The 24,549-nt window shown below is 40.5% G+C and overlaps 1 protein-coding gene across 7 annotated transcripts in view; it reads left to right on the top strand.

The window, feature by feature from the left end:
* The window catches only part of ADAM15 (ADAM metallopeptidase domain 15), a 1,588,574-nt gene that overhangs the window by 1,129,170 nt on the left and 434,855 nt on the right, over positions 1-24,549 (top strand). For all 7 annotated transcript variants that reach the window (XM_044080074.1, XM_044080071.1, XM_044080076.1 and 4 more), the window contains exon 17: positions 8,671-8,748. In XM_044080074.1, coding sequence (XP_043936009.1) covers positions 8,671-8,748 — 78 coding nt within the window. The remainder of the gene's footprint in view (positions 1-8,670; positions 8,749-24,549) is intronic.

Below are 24,549 nucleotides of genomic sequence, written 5' to 3'. Positions count from 1 at the left end.
CTAGTGTTTATTATGCTAGAAGCACCTTTCTGAGAATGATCCTGTGAAGTCAGGGTAAATGTGCTATTGCAGCACATATGGCCATTACTGATGGTGTCCATAAGTAGAGAAAAAAATAACTGCTAACTCTCAACAGCAAGTAGTAATAGTGTTCTTGAATGATTCTGTGAAACCAGTTTGAATTGGTGCTATTTCACTGCTTTTGTTTATAGTGGAGCGATTGAGATCATTGACATCTGATACAAGTTCCTGCTAAATCTTCAATTTACTTTGCCATACCTAGCCAACTGATGCGACAACCCAAACCCATTTAAAAATGGAGTTGACTATGATGACACCTAGCCACCAGATGAAGCTACAGATAAGAGGCTTCATTATTAAAGTTTTCAAGTGCACTTTGTAGTTACTGACCAGCACTGTGGTGTGTAGTTTAGAAGGACTTGCTAATCTGGACCCCCGTAATAGAGGCCTGTGATGTACAGACAGATGAGCTTAACTAGCAGCAGATGCAGAGTATAGCACATTGTCTTCTTTGTGTCATCCTTTTATGACAATTTCACATACCTTGAGCAGCACTGTACTGTTTATAGTTTCTTTTTGGAATAGGGCTGTGACGACCCACCACTGGACCAGTAATCAAGGAGCCTCAATCCTCACCACTGGCAACAATGGGGGATGTACACTGGGAGGATAACAGGTACACAATCCGCTGTGGTACAGCGGTAGCATTGTTGCCTCACAGCAAGAGGTTCTCCTGTTCAATTCTCAGCTGGAGTGCCTTCTGTATGGAGTCTGCATGTCTTCCCCGCAGTCGAGTGGCCTCCGAAAGACATGCGTGAATGGGCGTGCCTTTGCTGAAGGTTGGGCGTCGGGCTGGCAACTCGGCACCTTAAAAATCGACTAGCGGACCGGAATTCCGCTGTGGCAACCCCTAACCGGGAAAAGCCGAAAAGACAAACAACAACACAGTATTTCAAGATGCAGCTCTCTGCATCAAGTGCAACTTCCCTTAAGAGCACACAGAGACGATGGTCAGTCCGGTGCTGGTTTCTCCGTCTTCCTCCAGATCCCCAATAAGACTCCCCATTGGCACAGCTATAGAGTTGAGATCTCAGCTGAGTGACCAAGCCAAGACCTCCAGCACCCTGTCTTTCCAACCATTGCTTCATGTCCCTGCCCAAGTAGCTGACACGCACACTCTTTGATGTTTGATTTACACACACACACACACACACACACACACACACACACACACACACACACACACACACACACACACACCAGGGAAAGGCTGGCACAGGTTTCCTGCCTATGCCCCCTTTTGCCCAGACTGTAAGCTAGTTATCACTGCCATCAGCCATCTCCTTATCAGCTACTTTAAAGCCCTTAACAAAGTGTGTCCAATTTTCCTGTGTAATATTAATATTAATACAAATGGTCATTTGACCAAGAGCAAGGCTATTAGGAGTAGCCCACACAGTGTCACCAAATAAATATATCAAGTACTCGCAAAACGTAAATATCGCTACACAGATCAGCCATGATGAAATGTTTAAATATACTTAATAGTAAATAATAAAGCAACAAGAAAATACTTGGTATATATTCACAGTGACATCAGAGTTCAAAATCACAGGAAATATTTAAAACAACATTGCAAGGCAGTCTCAAATAAATAAATAAACATAGCTAAACTAAGCTTTGCTATATTCCTGACTCTATCTAAGAGAGCTACTATTCCCTAGAAACTTACTTCATCAGAGGAAGGCAGGGGTTGTGGTGAATGGTTCTTGTCAGGTCCAAGACAGAATACAGAATGCCCTGTCTTACTAAGAGACTTCTCAAATAATACTGGTGGACTACCTTGCAGAATGATCATTTTTTGTCATATGACTTCTAGTTCCCCAGGCCCAAAACAACCATTAATTGCAGCTGGTAGCATTTAACATCTGCCTGTAAAAATACATAGACCTCAGATCTTTGGCAGATGCTGGAAGTCATAAAACAATTGTGTTCTTTCACATTTCAAAACCAGTAATTAGTTCACTCTGAAGATTTTACGGAAAGCTCCCTAGTACAGACATTATGTCTCTAGCTCACTGAAAACTGAAAGATACCATATTTTATTGCATAGCCATAAAGTAATTTAATTTCAGCTAATTTTCTGAAGTTTAACCTCCTGTATTCCAGTTTCCACTATTAAAATATATACACTTAAACTGTTACAATAGTGCATGTACATTTCTGCTCTATTCCAGTAGGGCACACTGTGGTTACACTTCAAACAGCACTTTGTAAAAACCTTTTCTACACATGACATACAGTTCTAATGCAGTTGTAACACAAGCATCTTATATAAATCATGTTGATATTCACAAATTACATATATTTTTTTTACAAAATTCAGGATAACTCTGCTGGCAGTATCTCCTTTCATCACGGGCATTTGGCACTGGTAATTGTTTAGTGGTTGTGCTGTAATGCATATTTAGTGGATGCTGCCTCTTCCCATGTAGCTTCACATTACCATAATATATTGCCCCCTTGTATTTAATGCCATATGAGTATATTTCTATGAAAAGTGTCCAGCACTGTTCTGAAGTCATTGGTAAGTCACATTTCCTTGAAAGGGCTAAAGGCCTCTCTGTTGCAAGTGTGAGTCTTTTTCCATGCAAGTACAGATTAAACTTCTTCACTGCTTAGGCCATATTGAAGGTTTCCTTCTCAGTTTGGGTATAGTTATGCTAAGCTGTATTTAGTGATCTTGAAGCAGATGCTTGCTATGTCTTTCTCCCTGGTGTTAATGGGATGGTGACAGATCCATAAGATGAGACATTGTATGCCAGCCTTATAAGCACCAAAGGATCAAAATGGATACTTAACAAACCACGAACGACTAAATCCAACTTCAGAAAGGTGGGTAGGTAGAGATTGATGCCTCCCAAACCAAACACTAAACGCAACAAAGACTTGAAATAAAATTTAAAAACTTTAATAAGAAGAAATCAACGTGAGCACTTCCGTTTAGTAAAATATAAACTTCATCAGATAACTAAATAAAAAACATACAATGTTTAAATAGTGCATGCCCTTGCATAATTGGATAAAAAAGTCCTGAAATCATCACCAAAAGTTTAACCCTTCTATCCCAAGAAAAGTTAATAACAATGAATTAAACAGTAGTTTAAGAAATATATTTGTACATATACACATATACTTAATAGAAATTTGGACATTCATTATTAGCTAACATTTAATCACTTTTCCACAATTTTATTTCTTTGAAAAGCTTTAAGCTTTAACACGTGTGTGATAGAGGTAAGTTCATTAATGCCTGGCCACTTATGCGCTCTGAATAATATCTGCCATCTCAATGCTTTTAGTTCTAAATCGAGACTATATGGTCTCTTATCGTCCATGACTACTTGATCAAGAGCCATGAAAGAGAAGTCATGGTCATTATTGATGCTGATATGTCTGGCTAAGGTGTTGTTTAAATTGTTCTTCCTAATAGCATGCATGTGCTCGTATATTCTTTGGCTGAATTTCCTCTGTTTTGCTTATGTAAAACACAGGACATAGATTACACTTAGCCAGATATATGAGTCCTTGGAAGAACAATTATATTTGCCTTTGATTTTATATTTTACAGCATTAATTTCAAAAGAATTACCCGTCTTCACTTTATGACACCAGTGGCAGGAACCACATTTACAAGTGCCTGAATGTTGATGATTGACCGGCTGGTATCTACTCTTCAAAAGATCTTTTAAGTTCCTGCCTTTTCTGTATGTTAAACAAGGTCCATCTCCTACACAAACCCTGATATCTACATCCCCCATGAGAATGTCCCAGTTTTTTCCGGAAGATCATCTTCAAAATATCTGAATCTGCATTATAAGTAGTTGTAAGAGATCTTAAAAAGTTTCTCTATTACTATTGTGCATATGGTGATCTAAAGAAATATGTGTAGAAGTGAGAACTGGTATTTCTTTTCCTTGATGATTAATATCTTCCCTTAATGGAAGGTTGGTAATCAAGCCTGGTGATATAATATTAAATGGATTATGTTGGCTAGCAGGCTGATGTTCATCAGCTAAAGAAAAGCCTACTATAGGTTTGAAATGTCCAGACTGTCTTTTCCTAATAACTTCTTCATATATTCTAATAATTAAATCTATTGGATAAGCTCTTTTCAAAAACATCTTTTTCAAATTATTGAATTCCAACTTAAATCTTCATCTCTTGATACCATCTGAGCAGCACTTACCATTTGGGCCTTAACTGACCTTTTCTGGTACTCAGGATGGGAACTGCTGTAATGAAGAAATGAGTTGGAATACGTCTTTTTCCTATGAATGGTAGTAGCATACATACTATTGGTTACGTCTTTGAAAAGGTGAAAATTCAAATAATCCATGTATTGGCTGTCTACTACCCAAGTGAAGTGTAGGAAAGAAGTAGTGGTGTTAATATAATGTAAAAATGAATCTAACTGTTCCTGGGGGCCACCCCTTATCAAACCAATATCATCTTGGTATCTATGGAACATTTTGATGTGAGGATGGTATGATGACTGAAATACAAACTTTTTTCCCAGTGTGCCATAACTGCATTAGCAAATGCCCCTCCGCATGCTGAACCCATGGCAACACCAGTTAGTTGAAGGTAATATTTACCATCAAATGAGAAAAAGTTGTTGAGCAATACTATTTATATATATATTTATATGCTTAAAGTAAAACAAATTATTTTCTGCTTTCCCAGAAAATATGCCATTTGGAGAGACCCTGTCTTTAACGAGAAACTACTGCAAATGAGAGGCTAAGTAGGCAACCCAAGCCACTTGCAATCCCTTTTTGAGGCATTTGTGGCCATTTTCAACACTGCATCCCTGGAACCACTCTCCCATTTCCCTGCCCCCTGGAAGTCTTTCCATTTTTATAGTGTCCCAAAACCTTTTAAGGACTTTGTAAAAATCCAGTTGTAGAGCTTGCTGTGGTGTTCATGGATACTACTAGAGGTGAAAGGTGATTCCTGCTCAGAAACTTTTCTCTATGACTATGAGAGTAGCATCTGAGACCATTTGGGGAATAAGTTTTACACTTCAGTAGCCCTGGCCTTCAAAGCTGTAAACGGTCAGATCCATATTTAAGTACTAGAAACAAATCTTCCAGCAGATGGTGGACATATCTGGGGAGATCACCCAGGTGCAGCTGAAGAGAAAACTAGTCAGACTTGCCCAGACAGCTATCCAGGTGGGCCGACATACAATTAAATGTGGTTATGATGCTAAGAATACAGCATCCAGGGTTGTTGATGTGAGGTCTGTGACTAAGAGACATGTCTGGCTAACAATTCAGCCCCTGCCAGATGTTGCCATATTGGAAATGGAGTTGCTGTTTGGATGGACTTCTAAGGCACTGGAGGAGAAAAGTAAAGCTATGAAATTAGTGAAATGACTATTACTTCCAGCCATATTCAAGCATAATAGAATTGTCTATCCAAATACTGACCCTTATAATGACGCCAAACTGCACAACAGTAATTATAGTCCCATTTCTCCCCTTACTTCAAATTCCACCCCATCTCCCTTCCTTAATCCTCCCCATTCCGAGTAGATCTCAAATGGGGGACATCTAGCGCTTTTTTTTCACAGAAGTACAGCACAATCACTGGGGAAGAATGATTGCTACATATTGTACCTCAAGGATGCCTACTGCAGTTCCTGTCTCTTTGGAAATGTAATGGAAAGCCACTTGTGCCAAAAGACTAATGACGTGATGCTACATCTCCTGGAATCACTGTTGCAGCAAACAGTAATACAGAGAGTCCTGTGGGAAGAGACAGGCATGAGTTATTATTCAAGGGCTTTTTCTGCTGCCAAGAAAAAAGTGGCCTTGGGGGCCTATCCTCACCTGTCAGTCTAAACAATTCCTAAATGCCCAAAAGACTTCAAAGCTTAAGATGCAAGCCTTGCATAGCCTCTTACCCCCTGTTCTCTTGGGCCCCGATGGGTAGCCCTGGATCTGAAGGATGCCTACATGCATATTTCAATATGCAGAGACCACAAGCACTTTCTCAGACTCATTGTGGAGGGATCCCACTAGCAGTTCACCTGCTTGCTGTTTGGGCTAGCTACTGCACCCAGGGCATTCAAAAAATTCTGGTCCCAGTGATACCTATTACAGAACCAGCTTCATCCATATATACCCTTATATGGACAGTTGCCATACCCTGACCCAGTCTCAGGAGGATTTGCAAAGGATACTAACTTACATTCTGATTTGTTCTCAGGACGTAGAATTCTCTGTGATCTTCCCAGGTCCCTTCTGGTCCCTTAAAGTGCAGTAGTCTTTCTGGGTGCACTATTGGACACACAAGCAAAAGGTGTTTATCCTACATGTGATCATAAGGGATTGTGTGCCATCAAGAGAATTCCTGAAGACACTAATATAGATGGCATTGATAATCATTATTAGTCAGCTGGTGAGACTGCATTTGAAAATGACAGTGGTACCTTAGAAGAATTTGGAAACAAAGCAGCCATTTCTTTTCAGAGGACATCTTCTTGTTCTCTTGCTTGAAGAAAGATGAAGCCTGTGAAGTGTTCCTGGCTCTTGGGGCTTTCAAGCCAATCTGGTGAGCAGGGTCTTGCACCTAGTAATAGGTAATACCAGTTGATGTGGTACATCAACAGGCAGGGGGAACCCATTTCCATCCTCTTTCCACACTGGCCAGGCACACATGGGCAGTTATCATAGTCCGTTATGACCCTGAGGGTTTCATACTTCCCATCTCAGTAGAGTGCTGTCTGGGATCAATTAAGCAGGACAGCCACATTAGAGCTGGTTTTGCTAATGCCATTTTTCATGGCTTCTTAAAATGCTCTGCTACTGCTTCCTTCTCCTAGGTTTCTTCTTGAGCTTTGGCACTCTCCCATCAGTAAAGAATACTGCAGCAGTGAATGTAAGGACATAGCACAGTCGTGTAAAAATCATACCATTACTGTAGATGTCTTTGCCTTCGCCGCTGCAGTATTCACTCCCTTCCTCCATCCCCCTAGTCTTTTTTACTTCCTGGATGTGCAGGTTTTCTTTGGTTTTCCTTTGACTGCTGTTCCTACTGGGTCAGTCAGTTCTGAAGATGTTACACCTGAACATCACCTTCATGCCCTGGGGTACATGAGGAGTGCGTAGGTGACGTTCAGCGTACCTTAAAGCAGTAGTAGACTTTGGTACACTGGCCGGACGATGGCCTTCATAGCAGGGAATCTCATCAGTAATGAATACTGCTGCAGTGAAGGCAAGGACATCTACCATTGTGGTAAGAATTTACACAACTGTACTTTTCTGGTTGCAAAAAGTGAATTACTTGAAACTGTGAATCAAAGTTTAAGCCAGTTGGATAAAGTACTGAATATTGTCAAAGAGATAAAAGAACTAGCGGTGGGAATCTTTATAAAAAAGGAAAAAACTAATTACATAAAAAATAGGTACATGGAAACAATGCATGTAGAATAAAGTTCAGGAGGAGTAAGGTTTAAGGGAAGGAAGGAATTGAACTATTTGTGTAATGTCAGAATGAATGATAATTGTTAAAGCAAATGTGTTTACTACATGAAAAAAGTTAGTAAGGTTTGTTTTCTTTTATATTAATTATGTGTACCTGTGACATCATTTTATTTGTGATTTAATAAAGATTAAAAAAATGCTGTATCGGTGGTAGTATTCCATGCATGGCTGACCTCCAACCTGCAGATAACCACCCAGGCACCTACTTATGTAAGTATAGCTGAAAACACACAGAGAAACCAGCTTGTAGGAATGTCTACATCAGTGCATGCATATGCACACACTGGAACCACATAGCGGGATGGCAGCCCCTTGCCCATCCTGCATAGGATTACCTGTAGTTCTTCAGCCAAATAGGAAGATGTAACAGCAAAACTGACAGTATTGCCCCAAACATTTAACAGCACACTGCATAAAAATTCAGGAACAAATGACTTGGAACTTGTATCATCTCCCTACTGTATTTGCTTTATACAATGACTTGAATTGATTTTGAAGAAGTTCACCCTTAACATACAAAGAATTTTTTTAAATTCATATGTTAACTCAGTTAGTACCCTGATCCCATTGCAGACCACTTCAAGCCATGAGCTAAGCCACAAGGCAAAGTTAAATGTAATATAACGTTGGGCAGTTTGTAGTCAACTAGTCAGTCTGTTTTGGGATATGGGAAGAAAGCAGAGTGCACAGAGAAAATACCTGAAAGTGCAGGGAGATTGTACAGGTGCACACAAACAGTGATAACAAATGTGTACCACACCCTGAACTCAAGGGCTGTGAGGCAGTAATAGTAACCACTGAGTCACACTGTAAATATGTTTTACTTGGCAGGTAGTATTCATGAGACAGTAATATTGGACCTTCAAGAAACAAACATTACACTGACAAAATGTTGAAGTAATAAAATATGATGTTGGAATATATTACACCTAAGGTATTAAATGCTTCAAGAGCAATTGTACAATAACATGGATATCTGAGAAGGTATGTGTGTCTATACATATAAGAGAAACATTCAGTGAAAGAGTTCAGTAGCTTATATCTACACAGTTTAGACCTAAATATCTTAAGTGTTTCTTTTTCCATTGAAATGTAGGCTTGTATCGACAGAAAATGCCAAAGTGCAACTATGTTTCAAGTGGAGGAGTGTCAAAGAAAATGCAGTGGACATGGGGTAAGATTTATATTCATTTAAGAAAACAAGAATTTAGATGTTTAAGCAAGGTCTTGCAGTTAAGAATATCACATTAAGGTTCTCCCCAATTTTATTCAGCGCTCAAGTATTACAAATTAGAATACCTCATCTGATGTTGTCATTTTCATTCATTCAACTATTGGGTTTTGGATCCAGTCCTCGTATCTGACTTAACTGGAACACTGAAACTCTTGTGCACCTCCCTTTACTCATATGCCGTGGTCACTTAACATACCTCAGATCTCTTTTGCCCCCACAGCATTCGGAACTGGTCACCATAAACTCTCAAGTTGTTTTATAATATTTTTATTAAGTAAGAAGTTTTCCTTGTTATAATTATATATATATATATATATATACATATATATATATATATATATATATATATATATATATATATATATGTATAATCTTTCCTCTCCTTTCTAACCTGTATAACATTTAGGAAGTTATCTCTAAATGTCTTTCTTTTTTTCTGTTTTTATTAGCTTACTGTATTGCATATTCTTGAATATCATAGTTGGTATTACTGTCCCTTAAAGTATTTGGCCTGTGGCCACAAAATTCCCAACTAGGGTACACATTCAGAGTCTTTGGCCTACTCACCTTGATGCTGATTGTAACACCTGTAAGGAGTTTAATTTCATTAATAGAAAAAATAAGCAAATTCTGCCTTTTCAAACTGCTTCAGCAACCTCTGGTGCTCCACCCCCCCCAAAATAACTGATAAGAGAGGAGATTCTCAAACTAGAGAATCTCGGAAAGATCTCCAGAGCCAACAACATCTGCTCTTTCGGCTTCATCTTCAGAACCTTCTTCGAAGCAGAAAGGTTTCCATGGATCCATTCACCTTTGATAATATTAGATCCGATCACCTCTTGGCTCCCACCACCTTTTTTTTTTACATCGCCCCAACACCATTCAAGACCTTCATCCATGGCCTCATCCATTCAATCTTCCAAGAGTCTTATGGAAGCTGATGTGGACAGGATGATGAGAAAGTTCTTCAGGACGCAGATTCAGATGGGAGTTCTTCTGGCTCTGACCCTATCGGAGACCATTGTCAGTACTACTCCTCCCTCATTAGCTCGATCTCCAATCCAGCCATTGGTTTCAGAGCCATCGGATGCAAAAGTCATAGAGTCATCCACTCGGATCTGAAAATGTTGGCATCTTCGACTCTGATGGTGTCTTTGAGGGGTCCAGTGCTGAGCACTTTGGAACCGGATGACTCTGCGGAGCCATCTCTGCCCCTCAGAGCTTCGGCGCTGGACAGCTCTGCTCCAACTCCTTCCTCTAGTAGTTTGCCTTCGAGGCAAAGGGAGCTGATGGTCCATGAACATGTCTTATTGGATCTGTCGGTGTCTTTTTCTTTGAGGCATTCTACGTTCGAGGTAGAGGAGAGAGCTTTCTCTGTTCCCAGAGTTTGGACTCCTCTACCATCTTCAGTTCTGACTACCCAGTTTCAGACTGTTCTGCGTCCAGAGCCTCAACCATCTGCTCCATTGGAACAACCAGCCCAAACCAGTCTCCAGACAAACCAGCAGGCTATAGTAATCTCTTCTGACACGGATCATCCCACCAAAGAAGTTCCTAGGAAGAGGAATTGTAAAAGGAGACACTTAGACTTGGTGCAAGAGTCTGTCACAGAGGACATTGACTTTGATGAAGGGGAAGGGTCCCCCAGTTCACCACCCGATGACATCTCATTTGGACATATCTTAGCTCTTTAAACAAAGGGGTGGTTGGTCCCCCATAACCCTTTCCAAGTGGTGTCATTTTTCCTGGAGGCCTTTGGGACTGGCTCATCTACCTCCTTGGTGACTCCGCCCACCAATGAGCTCATTGATTTGTTCTCTCACTGGGCGTGGAAGGAACCTGAAATGATAGAGCCTATCTCTAAGAGACCATATAGAATCTTGGCGCCACCTAGGGATATAATTTTTTTTGGAGTAAGGGAGTTCCAGTTGATGCCATGGTCATGGCGACGGCCACCAAGAAGTAACTGGCAGAACAATGTTCCTCTGTCCACCACCTTAACAAAGAGTCTAGGGCGCTGAACAGATTTGGGAAACATGCCTATGCTATAGCAACCTTTGTTCTTAGGATACTGAATTACTTGGCATATTTTATGAGACTTCAGATGGATTTGATTAAAGAATTTTCCAAATCCCTCTCTGGTTCCACATCCTTTGAGGCAGAGAGCACTTTATCCTTGTAGTTTGCTACCATTCAGTCCATTTCATACTCCTCCATGCTGCTTACCTCACATACAGCTGAAGCACCTCACAGGTGGCGGGTTCAACACATCTTTTCTAGTAACTAGCGAGGTGGATGGTAAATGTGGTTCAAAATTTCTTAGCGTCTCTTCCATGATCCACTTGTCAGTTCCCCCAGGGGAAGAGGAGGGAATTCAAATGGCAGAGATGGTCCGCATAATCAGGGATCTAGGGGTACTTTCTCTGACAGATCCCGTCAACGCTTCTGAAAACAGGCCTGACTGTCCAGCTCTGGAGGCAGTCAGGGATCATTTATCCATGCACCAGAGAGCCTGATTAGAAATTACAAAAGATTTGAGTGCAGAGGATAATATCCAGAGGTTACATGATATCATTTTCCCATCCAGCCCACTGGTACCAAGAAAAATCCCCAATGTTCCACCCAATCAGAGGGAAGCAACAGCACTAAAAAGTAACAAGCTGCTAGAAAAAAAAGAGTCATCCAAAAGATCTCTCCAGACCAGAAAAAGTCTGGAACTTATTCAAGATTCTTTTTAGTGCCAAAGAAAACAGGGGACTGGAGAGCAATCTTGGATCTCAACAAACTAAATTGATCAGTTCAGTATACAAATTTCCAGATGGTCACAGTTCAGTCCTTTCTGCGTTTTCTGCACAACGACTACTGGATGTTCTCATTAGATCTTCAAGATATGTACTATCATATAAAAATGAACAGATGGTCCATGAGATATCTATGCTTTTGGCTTGGAACCAGTCATTACCAATTCAGAGCACTGCCCTTCTCTTTCACCACAGCCACCAGGTGTTTACCAAGTGTATAGCGGTAGCTGTGGCTCACTTGAGACTGTAGGGATTCTGGGTGTTCCATATCTAGATGACTGGCTCATAACTGCTCTGACCAGGCATCTTGTATTTCAAGCTCAGGACTACTTACTCCAGTTATGCTCTTGTCTGGGAATCTCTGTCAACTACAACAAATCTCAACTCGAGCCAACTCAGATATTGGAATTTATAGGTGCTTTGTTCAGTAAGACCACTCAAATAGCTTCTCTTCCTCTGTCCTGGATCCAAATAATTCAATTCCAGGTCAAAAATATCTTTCAAATCTCTCCTCTTTCAGCTCGTCTTCAAGCATTGGGATTCATGTCAGCGGAAATCACTTTTGTACCGCTAGCAAGGTACCATATGAGTATCCTTCAGTAGGCACTCACAATTCAGGGGTCTATGCTCCTATCGCTTTTATCCAGTCAAATCAAAATAACACAAGCTTGCAAAAATTGTCTTCTGTGATGGATCCATTCCAAACAAATACAAGAAGGCCACCCCTTTGTTCCCCATCAACCCAAGGCCACAGTGACCACGGAAGCCTCTAAGAGTGGGTAGGGGGCACTTCTTGGGAGGGACAGTCCAAGGCACATGGTTCCCTGAAGAGGCGAACACACACATGTCAATGTCCTGGAGATGGGAGCTGTCATCCTAGTGTTGAAGGCCTTCCAGGACACACTCCCAGCCAGGACTGTTGCAATTCAGACTTGGCAGTATATCGGTGGTCTAGTATATCAACAAGCAAGGGGGAATCCAATCTTACCCTCTCTGCTGAGAAGCTATGAGAACAATGTCATCCAAACATTTTATGATAGCAATGCACATTCCGGAGAAGTCCAACTTGATTGCAGACAATTTAAGCAGGTTGATTCTAATTCCTCACGAGTGGTCTCAGCATGAACATGGCTGAAAAGATTTTTGTCTCTGGGGTCAACATTGTTGCTATCTCTTTGCATCTCCCCACAACAACAAGTGCAGCAGGTTATTTGCCCTGATTCCCCCCCCCCCCAGTGGGGGAATCCCCAAGAGATGCTGTACTTCATGTTTGGCCCTCTGCTCTCCTTAATGCTTACCCTCTAATTCCCCTCACTCCCAAATTTCTTCAGAAAGCATCTTGATTGAAGAGCACAGTTGTCCTCATTGCACCTTACTGGCCTTATCAGATCTGGTTTCCCTTCCTTTGGCCTCATCTTGTACATCCACTTTGGTTTCTGGATCCAGCTCCAGACGTACTGTCTCACCCGACAGCCATGACTCATCTAGACATTTTAGGACTCAGGTTGACCAGTGGTTTCACCAGTTCCATTAATTATTAGACAGTCCAGGCTCTCCTCCCCTTGTCTGTAATATTCTTTTATCATCCCACAAAGCTTCCACTAGAAAATTTTATAAAAGTAAATGGAAAAGATTTGTATTTTGGGCATATGAAAAGAATTTAGATCCCTTTTCAGTTACAGTTCCTAAGGTTCTTGATTTTTTAGATGCTGTTTTCAGTGAAGGAGATAGCTCATAAACTGCAATAGTACAATTGGTAGCCATTTCTAATTTTCATGTAGGAGTAAATAATTCAACATTGGTATCATCCAAACTTTGCAAAACCTTTCTCTGAGGAACATACCTACTTAGACTTTTGTTAAAGGATCCCACTCCTCCGTGGGATTTAAATATTGTTTTGCAGACCTTAACCCAACCCCCTTTTGAACTGTCAGCTAAGTGTGAACTAAAAGTTTTGACCTGGAAAAGTATCTTCTTGGTTGCTATTACATCTGCCAGAAGGGTATCAGAACTACAGGCCCTATCATCTAAACCTCTTTATTTGATTTTTCACAAGGATAGAGTATCTTTATGGACCAATCCTTCCTTCCTACATAAAGTGGTGGCAGAATCCAATATTAATCAGGTTATCGACTTTGCAGTCTTCTTGCAAATTTCTCAAATAAAGGAGAATCTATGTTACACCTATTGGATGGATGTTCACAGACAATTACGTCTCTATCTTCACAGAACCAAAAATTTGAGGAAATCTGAATAATTATTTGTTTCCTTTTCAAAATCAAATTTAGCCAAACCAGTTTCTAAAGTGACTTTGGCCAAATGGTTGACTGATTGTCTTACATTTATATACGAAAAAGTGGGCTTGCCTTTGCCAAAACTACCAAAAGCCCATTCCACCAGATATGTGGCAACTTCTTAAGCTTTTTTGTCTAGAACTTCCTTGAGCGATGTTTGTGCAGCCGCAACTTAGGCTAATTCTCATACATCTATTGTTCATTACAAATTGGATCTGGTCTGTTGGGGAAGAGCAGTCTTTGGCTCTGCTACTGTCAGGAATATCCTTCCTTAGTGCCCTCCCAGGATTTAGGTAGCTGGGGACTGTATCCCAAAAATTGGGAATGAATGAAAATGACGACCTCAGATAAAAAAGTTATGTACTCATCATAACGTTCCATGTGTTGTCCATTTTCATTCTTCCTCAGCTTCCCTCCCAGCAACCCCCAAGATTGAAGGATACTGCAGGAACTGCTGTTGCTTTGTTTGAGTCCCAGATTCTGTTATATCATAATCTCTTATTGCTTTGCAGGTATAGGGGCAGCAAATGAGATACGAGGTATATTAGGTGACTAGGGCATTATGGGTAAAGGAAGGAGCTGGGGAGTTTCAGTGTTCCACAAGGTGGAAGAAGCGGCGGAGTCAGATCCAAGGATTGGATCTGAACCCAACAGTGGAGGAAGAATGAAAATGGGCAACACAGATAATGTTACGGTGAGTACATAGCTTCTTTTTGTTGCTAACAAAACCTTCTACGCTTCCAAGATTTGAAATTATTACTGTGTTAGTTTAACTTTGTAAGTGTAGCTTCCAAATATTTCTTTACCCAAGGGTGTAACATGAACACCATCTGGTTAAAATGACTTGTTCAGAGTTCTGTGGTTTTGTAAATGGAAACTGAAAGACTCAAATGTAGGGGTACCAGATTACATACATTAGCACCTTTTAACATTAGCCCTTTGTACTGCATCGCCAGACTGATTTAGTTTGAATCACAGCTTTGAGATTTTTGATTAGATTCAGTGTTTCAGAAAAAAAAGTTTTTTGCCTTTCTTCCTTTCTCTCCTGATTCAGTAGGTCCTTCTCAAAGCATGCAGAAAGGGAATACATTTGATTCTTCTGGCCCCATTTTGGCCTAAGTATAACTTTCCCTACTTCCCATTGTTTCCTGATTCAGAGGCCGTCAGTGTATTCATGTGACTATGCTCATCATGGATGCATGCTGTCTAAATTTGTTGATCCTTGGGCAAGTGAAGATGGTTTTCTGTGCATGCAAAGACAGTAGTATATTATCCAATTTGTTTTACTGATGCATAGTTTTGTATTCTCTTGTTAATCGTCATTAGTTATCCCTCAGCTTAGTACATTAACTGAGCCCTGTGTTATGCTGCATATGTATGCATTATATGTACTGTTTTTGCTCAAGTTGAATTTTTATTGTTGCTAATGTGGTTTTCCTGCTGAAGTGCTTGCTCACTGTGTTTTGTATTACATTTTCTAGGTTATATCAGAAAGGGTTCTTTGACACACTTCACTTTTTCCATTATTAAATGGATAAATTAAGGATAAACTATGCTAGCTTCCTGAATACACTGTTGTACCCAGGTTTGGGATACCCCATGAGTCAGTTTGTTAGTTAGATATTGGGAAACCCATCTAGTAGGTTCTGTCCTTAAAACAGGTGGAAACAGTTTGCTGTTTTGGTACTGGTTTATGGAAGTGACTGTCATTTGTTTTCTAAGCTAAGTTTGTTTTGGACTACTGCCTATCTTTTGGAAATGGAGCCCCAGTAAGCTCCAATATACCTCTGTACAAGTCCATTTGTTGCCCTGTGTTGATCCTACAAGGGGAAGTTACTAGCTGATTTGTACATCATGTATTCTTTTTTTGGTTCTGTGTCATTTCTTTGAACATCAGTTCAAATTTCATGAAAATTAAAAAAAATTCAGAATGAAATTTCAGTCCACTGTGAAGTGAAGGGCACACACTTTTGGAGAGCATGACAATCTCAAATTTATTTTTGATTTGAAACCTTTATTTGATTATTGGCTTCAGAGGTAAAATTCAAGCCAGCCTAGATCTTGCAGGAGACAGCAGTTGGTATCTCTATTCAGTCCAGAAATAATAAGGGGTGATCCTATTGTATGCTTGCTTCAGTTTGCTTTGAAATGCTGAGATGTGTATATGAGACAAGATAATTGGTGAACTGTAGCTGTGGAGATTGGCTTTGGGTGTTAAGAAATATTTTGTCCATATAATTTGCCTAAATGAAATTAGTTTTTGCCTTTTATGTTATGTATATGGTAAATTAAATTGATTATGAAGAATAGTATCAAGAGTCTTAGTTGTGTCTTCTTCTGCAGTTGGGGTTGAGATTGATTGAGATGATATGGATTAGGCTAACAAACCGAGCATAAATTGGGTCAAGATGAGCTTGGGATGTGGCAGCTGGGGGAGGCTTTAGGAATGAAAAGCATTATTTTTGTGTTTGAAGCATTCTGGAGCAGACTGATACAATTTAGCCATGTCTTGATTGTGAGCAAAGATGATTACAGAAAATGGAGGAGGATGTGTTTGTAGATATGGAAATAGCAGATGGAGTAATGTCTTTACCGGATGAGTTTCACATAGTCTGTGTTGAGAACTGTGTTGTTCACAAAGATGGTAAAAAGAAGTACACCATGTACTGAAACACAGAGGACACCCACAACAATACAGCACTGTTCGTAACTAACATAGCTTCATTTAATTGCTTTTGACTTGTTTTCTAGGTAGATACTAAAACATCTAATAGTGCCAAATAAGAAACCCATGGTCTTGAGAGTCTAAATATGTTTGCTGTGAGACTGTATTGAAAGCTTTCAATAAGTCCAAGAATATTCCTGCTACAAATTTTCCTTTGGGATGTTTACCACAAATGTATTCTGTCAGAATGTGCTACTTCCCTAAGTAGGTCTAATTCTCCTTTGCTTGTGTGATAGCAAGTTGATAATTTTTTTTTGGAAGACACTCTATATGTTGTATATAGATAAATTTCTCTGTTGATTTTTGAAACTGGAGGAATTAAGATAGTTGTCCAAGGATGTGGGGAAAAAAAAGACTCTTTTCCAGCAAGGGGATACAGTATCCTCTATAACAGATTTGTTAATAAGTGTATAGGTTTATAGGTGTTTACTAGAGCAATGACCACAAGGGCCTTTTTAAGCCTAGCCATGCATCCCAAATCTCTGACAAGTTCTGATACCCTTGATAAGTATAAGCATGAGCTTGGGAGACGAACCATTTACAAGTTACCTGTTTGCATTAGAGACATAGGTGCCAAGCCAGGGATGAATTTCCGATTTCCCATCCAATTGTCCAAGTTGCACTTGAATTGGGTTAGGGAGGAACTCTGCTTCACATGGATGAGGAGCCTGTTCCATAGACGGGATTGTCTCTGGGATATATATACCTCTATCTCCAGCAGGTCCTGTTTATATCACAGGCAAGGTTTAAGTCTTTAGAACGGGTAATTCTGGCACTGCTTGTTTTGTGGTTATGCAGGAGGTCCATCAGAGTGGACTCTGACAATGCCCTGTATGCCAGGCGTAGAGCTGCCCTCAAAAGCCTGTAGGAGACAGAATACAGGGATAGGACCTTGAGGTGGTCTGCATAGGACATATTACTTATGCCCTGTATTCTTTTAGTGAGGAACCTCTGTGGATGTTCCATTTGTTGGATATGCCTGGTTAGGTACATACCAAAGGGGACATCATACTCAATGATAGGTCTTATGAATGCCAAATACAGTGGAACAATGACTTCCTTGGATTTAGATGCAATACCTTTGATTATAAGTTGAGCAACATAGAATGATTTCCTCACCACTGTAGACGTGATGATCAAAGGCTTGATAACTATCTATGTGTGTCCCTACGTCCCTGACTACTGGGTCAACTCTAAGGGGTGTGCTGTCAATATGATAATTACCAGGGATGGATGACTTCCCAAAGGATACTATTATGCATTTCTTGGCATTTAGTTTTAGTCCATGGCTCTGACACCAGTTGTTTGTCTGTGTCAAACCCTCCTGGAGAACATTTGTGTCAGTGTGAGATTCAATGAGAGCTCCTAATTTGCAATCATCTGCAAATTTAGTCAGCCAGAGACCACTGACATTGGCCTTGACTTCTGAGAAGTAAATGCCACAAAGGAGTGGTCCAAGGACTGATCCCTAAGGGACTCCACTTGTGACTAGCCTCTTTGTAGAGGTGGACTCCCCAATTCTAACTTCCTGGGTCCGGTCTGTGAACCAGTTGCTATCCACTTGGTAACATGTGGGTTTGAGCTTAACCTCTTGAGTTTGTCAACAATGCCTGGGTGGGGTATTGTATCAAATGCCTTGGCCAAGTCAAGGTAGGCAGCGTGAATGATTTCATCCTCATCCATCGCTTTGGTGACCTTCTCAAAGAAGTCCACCAGGTTGAGTAGGCATGATTTGCCCTTGTCAAAACCAAACTGGGTTGGTTCCAGTGTCTGGAGGTTTACTATATCTCTGTTGATCATCTCCATGATAATTCTTCCCATGGCTTTATATATAAGATTAGTGAGATTTATGGGGCTGTAGATTCCAAGGTCTGTAGATGACCCCCCTTTGTGCATAGGGTTGACTGTTGCCTTTCTCCATTCATGAGGCATGAAGCCTGTTTGGAGGCTACAGTTAAATAGTAATTGCAGAGGCCCTGATAGGTCATGTTTCATCCTATTTAGAAGGCATCCTGGGATATTGTCTGGGCCCATTGATGCAGTTTTCTTGGTCTTAGAGAGAGCATTAAGGACCTGTTTCTTAGTGATAGTAGGGGGAGTTATATTTGATGATATTTCCTGAGAGAAGGTTGAGAGGGAGCTGAATTTATCAGCCAAGAGGGTTGCTGTATCTTCTGGCTCAGTATAGCTCAATATAGTTGGCTGCATTTACAATGAGGTCTGCACACAATTGTGTATTGCCTTTGAGGATGCAGACATAGCTAAAGAATGCTTTGTGGTTGTCCTTGGCCTGGGAGGCCAAACTTACCTCAAATTTGGCTTTGGTAAACTTTGCTTGCCCTCTGAGTTGGTTGTTTAGTTTGACAAGAGTGCTTTTATCCTGCTGGATGCTGCACCTCCTAACTTTTGCCATGGTTTTCTTCCTCCTGTTATACATCCAATTAATTTTGTGATTCGACCAGAGCGGCTTGTTTTTTTGGAGTTAGTTCTGTACTTCTTCCTGGTGGGTGAAGCTGCCTCTATGTAGCTATTAACATGCTTGTACAAAGTTTCTGTGAACAGTTATGCATAGGAATAAATGTTCTCAGGGTTTATAGGGGCTTGAAATTTTGTCAGGTTCTCACTTAATAGCAGGAGGTTAGCCTTAGAATAGTTCCTGAATATTCCCGGTTGAGCTGGGGGTCCAGGTTTTATTTTTACTTCAAAGGAGACCATTTTGTGGTTTGACCTTACCAGGGAAGACATTACATTATGGGATGTGCAGCACTCTCCCGTATTAGTGAGGACTAGATCCAGTATGGTTGCACCCCTGGTTGGTGTATTGACTATCTGGTCCAGGGAGTTTGTGTTTACAAAGTCCAGGAATTTCTTTGCATGTATGTGTGATGTCATGTAAGATTCCCAGTCATACCTCTCAACCTGGAAACCTCAAAAATCTGGACAAGGGCCATGAAAAATAGGTACAAATCTGTACGCTGATTAACATAAAATTTGCATACATAATTACGTAACCCCACCCACTCAGATGGGATTGTGGGATACCAACTTTCAAACAAAACTGAACAGACAACCAAAATATGGCACCAGAGTCCACCTGCAGCCATTCCAATGTCCCATTACCTGGCTATTTTGTCCCATTTACCATAAACACTAATGTGCATATTGCTTTACTTCTACAATGATTTTGATTTTATTTTTACATTTTATAGCATAATGCAAACACTAAGACATTAGACATCTGCTAAACAAAGCAATACTGTGTCACAATAAATCACAATGAAAACAGACTAAGCATTAAAACATTCTCTGCCGTTGGAACGTATATTCATGGAAACAGCATTGAAACTCATGCCACATCCAAAAAAATGCATCTGGCCAGTGGTGGATAAATATTACCTTTGGGCTGTTTTCAAAATTCAAATCAAAGGCCCCTTGCACACACAGAAACATCCTCCCTGATGCAATTCAAGTGCAACTTGAACAATTGCATGGGAAACCAGAAATTCATTCCTTGTTTGGCACCTATGTCTCGAATGGACACAGGTCACCTGTAAATGGTTCATCTCCAAAACCCTGCTTAGACTTATCAAGGGTATCAGAACTTGTCAGAGATTTGGGATGCATGGCTAGGCTTAAAAAGGCCCTTGTGGTCATTAGCCTAGTAAACACCTATGAATGAACCTATGAAGGAAATTATAATTTGCATTTACAGAAGCTTTGAGAAAAATGCAAGTGACTACATTGCCCTTGCTAGGATAGTAGTCTAATAACGTAAAGGTCAGATATGAATAGTAATTGTCAAACTTGCAAGTGTTGCAATTGATTTCTCTTCTTATCATCTGTATAAGTTATAGGCCAACAGTGGAGAGAGTGAAAGGAATCAGGCACTGAACACATTGCGAGGTTACTTGAAATTTAAAGTTGTAGCAATGTTCTATAATATAATATACAAAGCCTTAATCAAATATTCAGAAACACCCTGTATCTTAAGAACTCCCTGTTTGGTCAGTGAGTTACAGATTTAGGATACCAGCTTTAGAATGTGATTTTTGGGGACTGGCACCATTTCTTGGTCCTAATTATTTTTCCAGTGCTAACTTACCTGTCAACTGGATAACTATATCCTTCTTATACTGTATGGGTGGAGTGGTAGCCGCAGACTGCAGATTTGCTTGAGTGTGCTCAGCAAGCAGAATGCAATTGCTGAAGAGCACTTGTGTCCTGGTGGGACACTAGAAATATAATGGAAAAACAGGTGGGCCTGATCGTCTCTGTCATTTAAACCCTCTACTTCCCCTGTACTGATCCAGATTCACTCGTATCAAAGCAGTGGTAGCCAATGCCTTTCCACTATATGAAGTAAAGACCTGCTGTAAGCATTTCCTCCAAACCTAATATCAAGAAGGCTTCTGAAAGTGGAAATAGAAATAGCAAATGTAAGTCTAAAAGCTCCTCACTCTCCAAGACAGCCATGGTTCACACTTCTAACACAAATGTGAATGGCTCAGTTGACCCTGCATCTATCAACAAGATGTTAGCATAACAATAAAGTAAAGTTATGGATCCATACCATGAGTCACTCAACCTAAGGGACTGAAGGACTTCAGGTTGATACCATACAGCTATCTTCTTCTTTCAGTGTTGTTAAATGTTTTTAAGTAAGCCAAAAGCATGCTACCAATAAACCAAACCTCTATATATGGACCATATTTTCTTACTGACTTGAAAAGAAAGCAAAAGATCTAGCTTCTGCTTCAGCAACTCAGGAAATGCCATATTGTACTGCATTATATACTGTTTACTTGGTCAACTCATCCATTAATTTGTCTGCAATTTCTGTTTATATACCTTTGTATCCACCTACAGTTTTGTGACTTACTGTGAAAAAGAGCTACAGTCCAAGAAAAGCCACACATGGTCAGCAAGTGCAAAGGCCAAGATTATCCATAGCAAAAATACAAAACGGCCAGCACAAAAGGAGGAATCTAACCTTTATTAGAACACAAGTCAGACTGGTTTTGGACCAAAAGACCTTTATCAATGTAAAAAACAAATCTATATAGTGGAACACCCCTTATATATAAAATCCTCAATTGTTCCCCCAATGAGAACAGAGAGACAATTAGGTAGTTCCAATACAAAGAACACACCTGCAGAAAAGTGTACACTCAACACAACTGCATCAAAGTGAAGCACAAAACAAATATACATATACATATTTAATAAAATATGGAATGGTAACCTGAAAAATGAGTGAAAAAAGGATTACAGTGAAAAAGTTCACGAAAAACATCCTTTATTTGTGGCCACCAAGATATTCCATAGCACAGATCTTTACTTTTGAAAAATTAATATGAGACTTCAAGCAAGTGACTGAAAAATAATCACAGGGTAAATAAAAATGACCAGATGACTTGTATATGAGAATGCATGTTTTGGGTGTGTTTATTATTTTATTCAGAGAGGGAGAGAAGCCTAACATCCTGATATATAACTGTAAAATTCCAGGCTTCACCTCCAGTAGTAACATTCTCTACATACAAGGACCAAACAAAAAAATACTGATTCAGAACAATCAAATTTAACACTTCTTCTGACTAGCAATGTAGTGATAAAGACATGAGAATTACAGAAATAAGATGAAAAGGCAAGGGGAAAAAGTGTTTTTATCATATTATCAAAAAAGACAAAAAAAACTTGCCTTAGAAGTTTGCGGGCAATAAGGAAATGCTGTCCACAGTAAAACGCACGTCGCAAAGACATCCACTTCACACACGGTTACAAATCACAACCTTACCTTGGCTTGAAGTTGAACTTAAAGTGTACACTGACTCACGGAGTAGTTCCCATTGCTCCAGTCCAGTCCTCCGTCGTTGCTGCCATTAAAAACATTGCCCGAGTAGTTCCTGGCTTAATCCCTGCTCGCAAACACTGCCCGCTCGGCGAACTGCTGTTCTAAATATCCCCATTCCCGCCAGCTTGCAATTCAAATCAGCCAGCCGGAAATGATGATGTGAACTCCTTGAGCTCAATTACGACTGGCTGGTAGCCTGACGGAGCTGACGTCATTGCGCACGCAATGACGTCAGCTCAGACAGCGCGAAAATTTTAAAAAAAGGGAAAAAAAATCGGAAATGAAGGGTGCCACTCGGGAATCGTGGCACCCCTTCATTTGAACCCCAAAACTCGGTAATAACCGAGAAATTCGGAACGGTTGGGAGGTATGTTCCCAGTTAATAGTGGGGTAATTAAAGTCACCCATGAATTTGGTATTGGGTTTTTTGGTTAGTGTTTCTAATAACTTTAAATACATGGTATGGGTTTCCTGGGTCAGAGAGCGAGACCTATAGCTTGCAAGGAAGTGATATTAGATTTTACCTATGGTGATTTATTCACTGTGGTATAGTGGCTGCATAGCCAATGGCAGAAACAGTGTGTGTGTGTGCGTGCGTGTGTGTGTGTGTGTGTGTGTGTGTGTGTGTGTGTGTGTGTGTGTGTGTGTGTGTGCGTGTGTGTGTATGTATGCGTGTGTGCATCCTTTTTTTTTCCAGCCATCAAGCTGATACAACATTCAATTTGTTTCCCGTTTCTGAGATGAGAACAGTCATTGGCTTGGCTGACATGCAGGCACCAAGGAGGAATGTTTCTGTTTTGGTCCTAACCCTGTCTCTGGTTGCTGATGTGGCACTTGCATCACCACTGGCAAATCCTGTGCCTCCCCAATGTGTGCATGGTCCCAGGCACACATGCTCATGTGGGCTATCATTACTCGCTTAGGATTGCCTTGCCTAACCTGTATTCCCCCAGTTCTATGGCCAGTGATTACATGTAAGCCTCCACTTCATCAGGAGCAGGTTGGCCAACATTTAGCAGTAGGCAGGGTGATGAGGTGTACAGTTGGCTAGGGTGAAGGAGATGGTCTGCTGAGTTCCATAATCTTGTTGGTTAACTGCATGCTGGTTTTGCCTTTCATTAGAACAGGAGTTTTTATTGGCAAGGGTGGCATTCTTTGCTATTTCATACAGTGCTAAATGTACTACCATTTCTGGGGTTATGGGATTTGTGATAGGAGTATTGTGTATGATTCTCAGCCATGAGCTTCCTAACTTTTAGGGTAATTCCAGTGAATAATGATGCACAGATCTGTTTATGCTGAATGGGTACAGATTTATTGTCCATCAGTGGTGGCTCGTGGTATCAGACTGCTGGGCTGCAGCCCCCCCAACTTTCTCCAAAAGAAAAAAGAGCAAAGAAAGTTTATTTAATAAACTTTACACATTAGTAGCAGTTCAAACTGCAAGCTAGTGTGTAAAGTTGAATGCGATTCTATGCAAAACTCAGATCAGCAGGCATGTGTGCTCAAGACCCACTTTAAAAAAAAAGAGAAAAGATATTTTTCTTTTAAAACCGGTCTGAAATGGGATGACTGCAGGCACCAATGAAGATGCCCAGAAGTCATTGTGGTTTTAACCTGCAAGAAATACGAAGCTGACTGACAGGACTGGGAAGTCAGCAGCCTATCACATTTGTGATGCCGCTGCTGATTAGTCCTGTTACTCTCACATTCTCTTCTCACATTTTCGTTATGAGGGTAGAGAGTGACAGAGTGGAGAGACAGCAATCATGTTAGTGTATAAGGCAAGTTCTCAATTTTTTTTTTCCTGACAGGGCCAACCAGATACTTTATGCATTTTTTCCATACAGGATCAGCCAGATTCTAGTGGTATGTGTGATGTTCTTCATGTTTCACTGTTGCAGTCATTACATTTGGGTTATCTGCTTGCAGGTAGCCCTCAGTCGGCCTGATTATAAAATTCCTGTCGGTTACTGTCTCATCTTCCATGACGTCAGGTAGTCAGGGGTATAAAGCATGCAGCCAATGCCATTTTATCAGTCTTTCTTGTCGTGCGGTGCCCGAAGC

Source organism: Protopterus annectens, chromosome 8.part0 (assembly GCF_019279795.1).
Source record: "Protopterus annectens isolate FY-2018-M chromosome 8.part0, PAN1.0, whole genome shotgun sequence".
NCBI lineage: Eukaryota > Metazoa > Chordata > Ceratodontiformes > Protopteridae > Protopterus > Protopterus annectens.
This window is presented reverse-complemented; position numbering and strand designations above follow the sequence as displayed.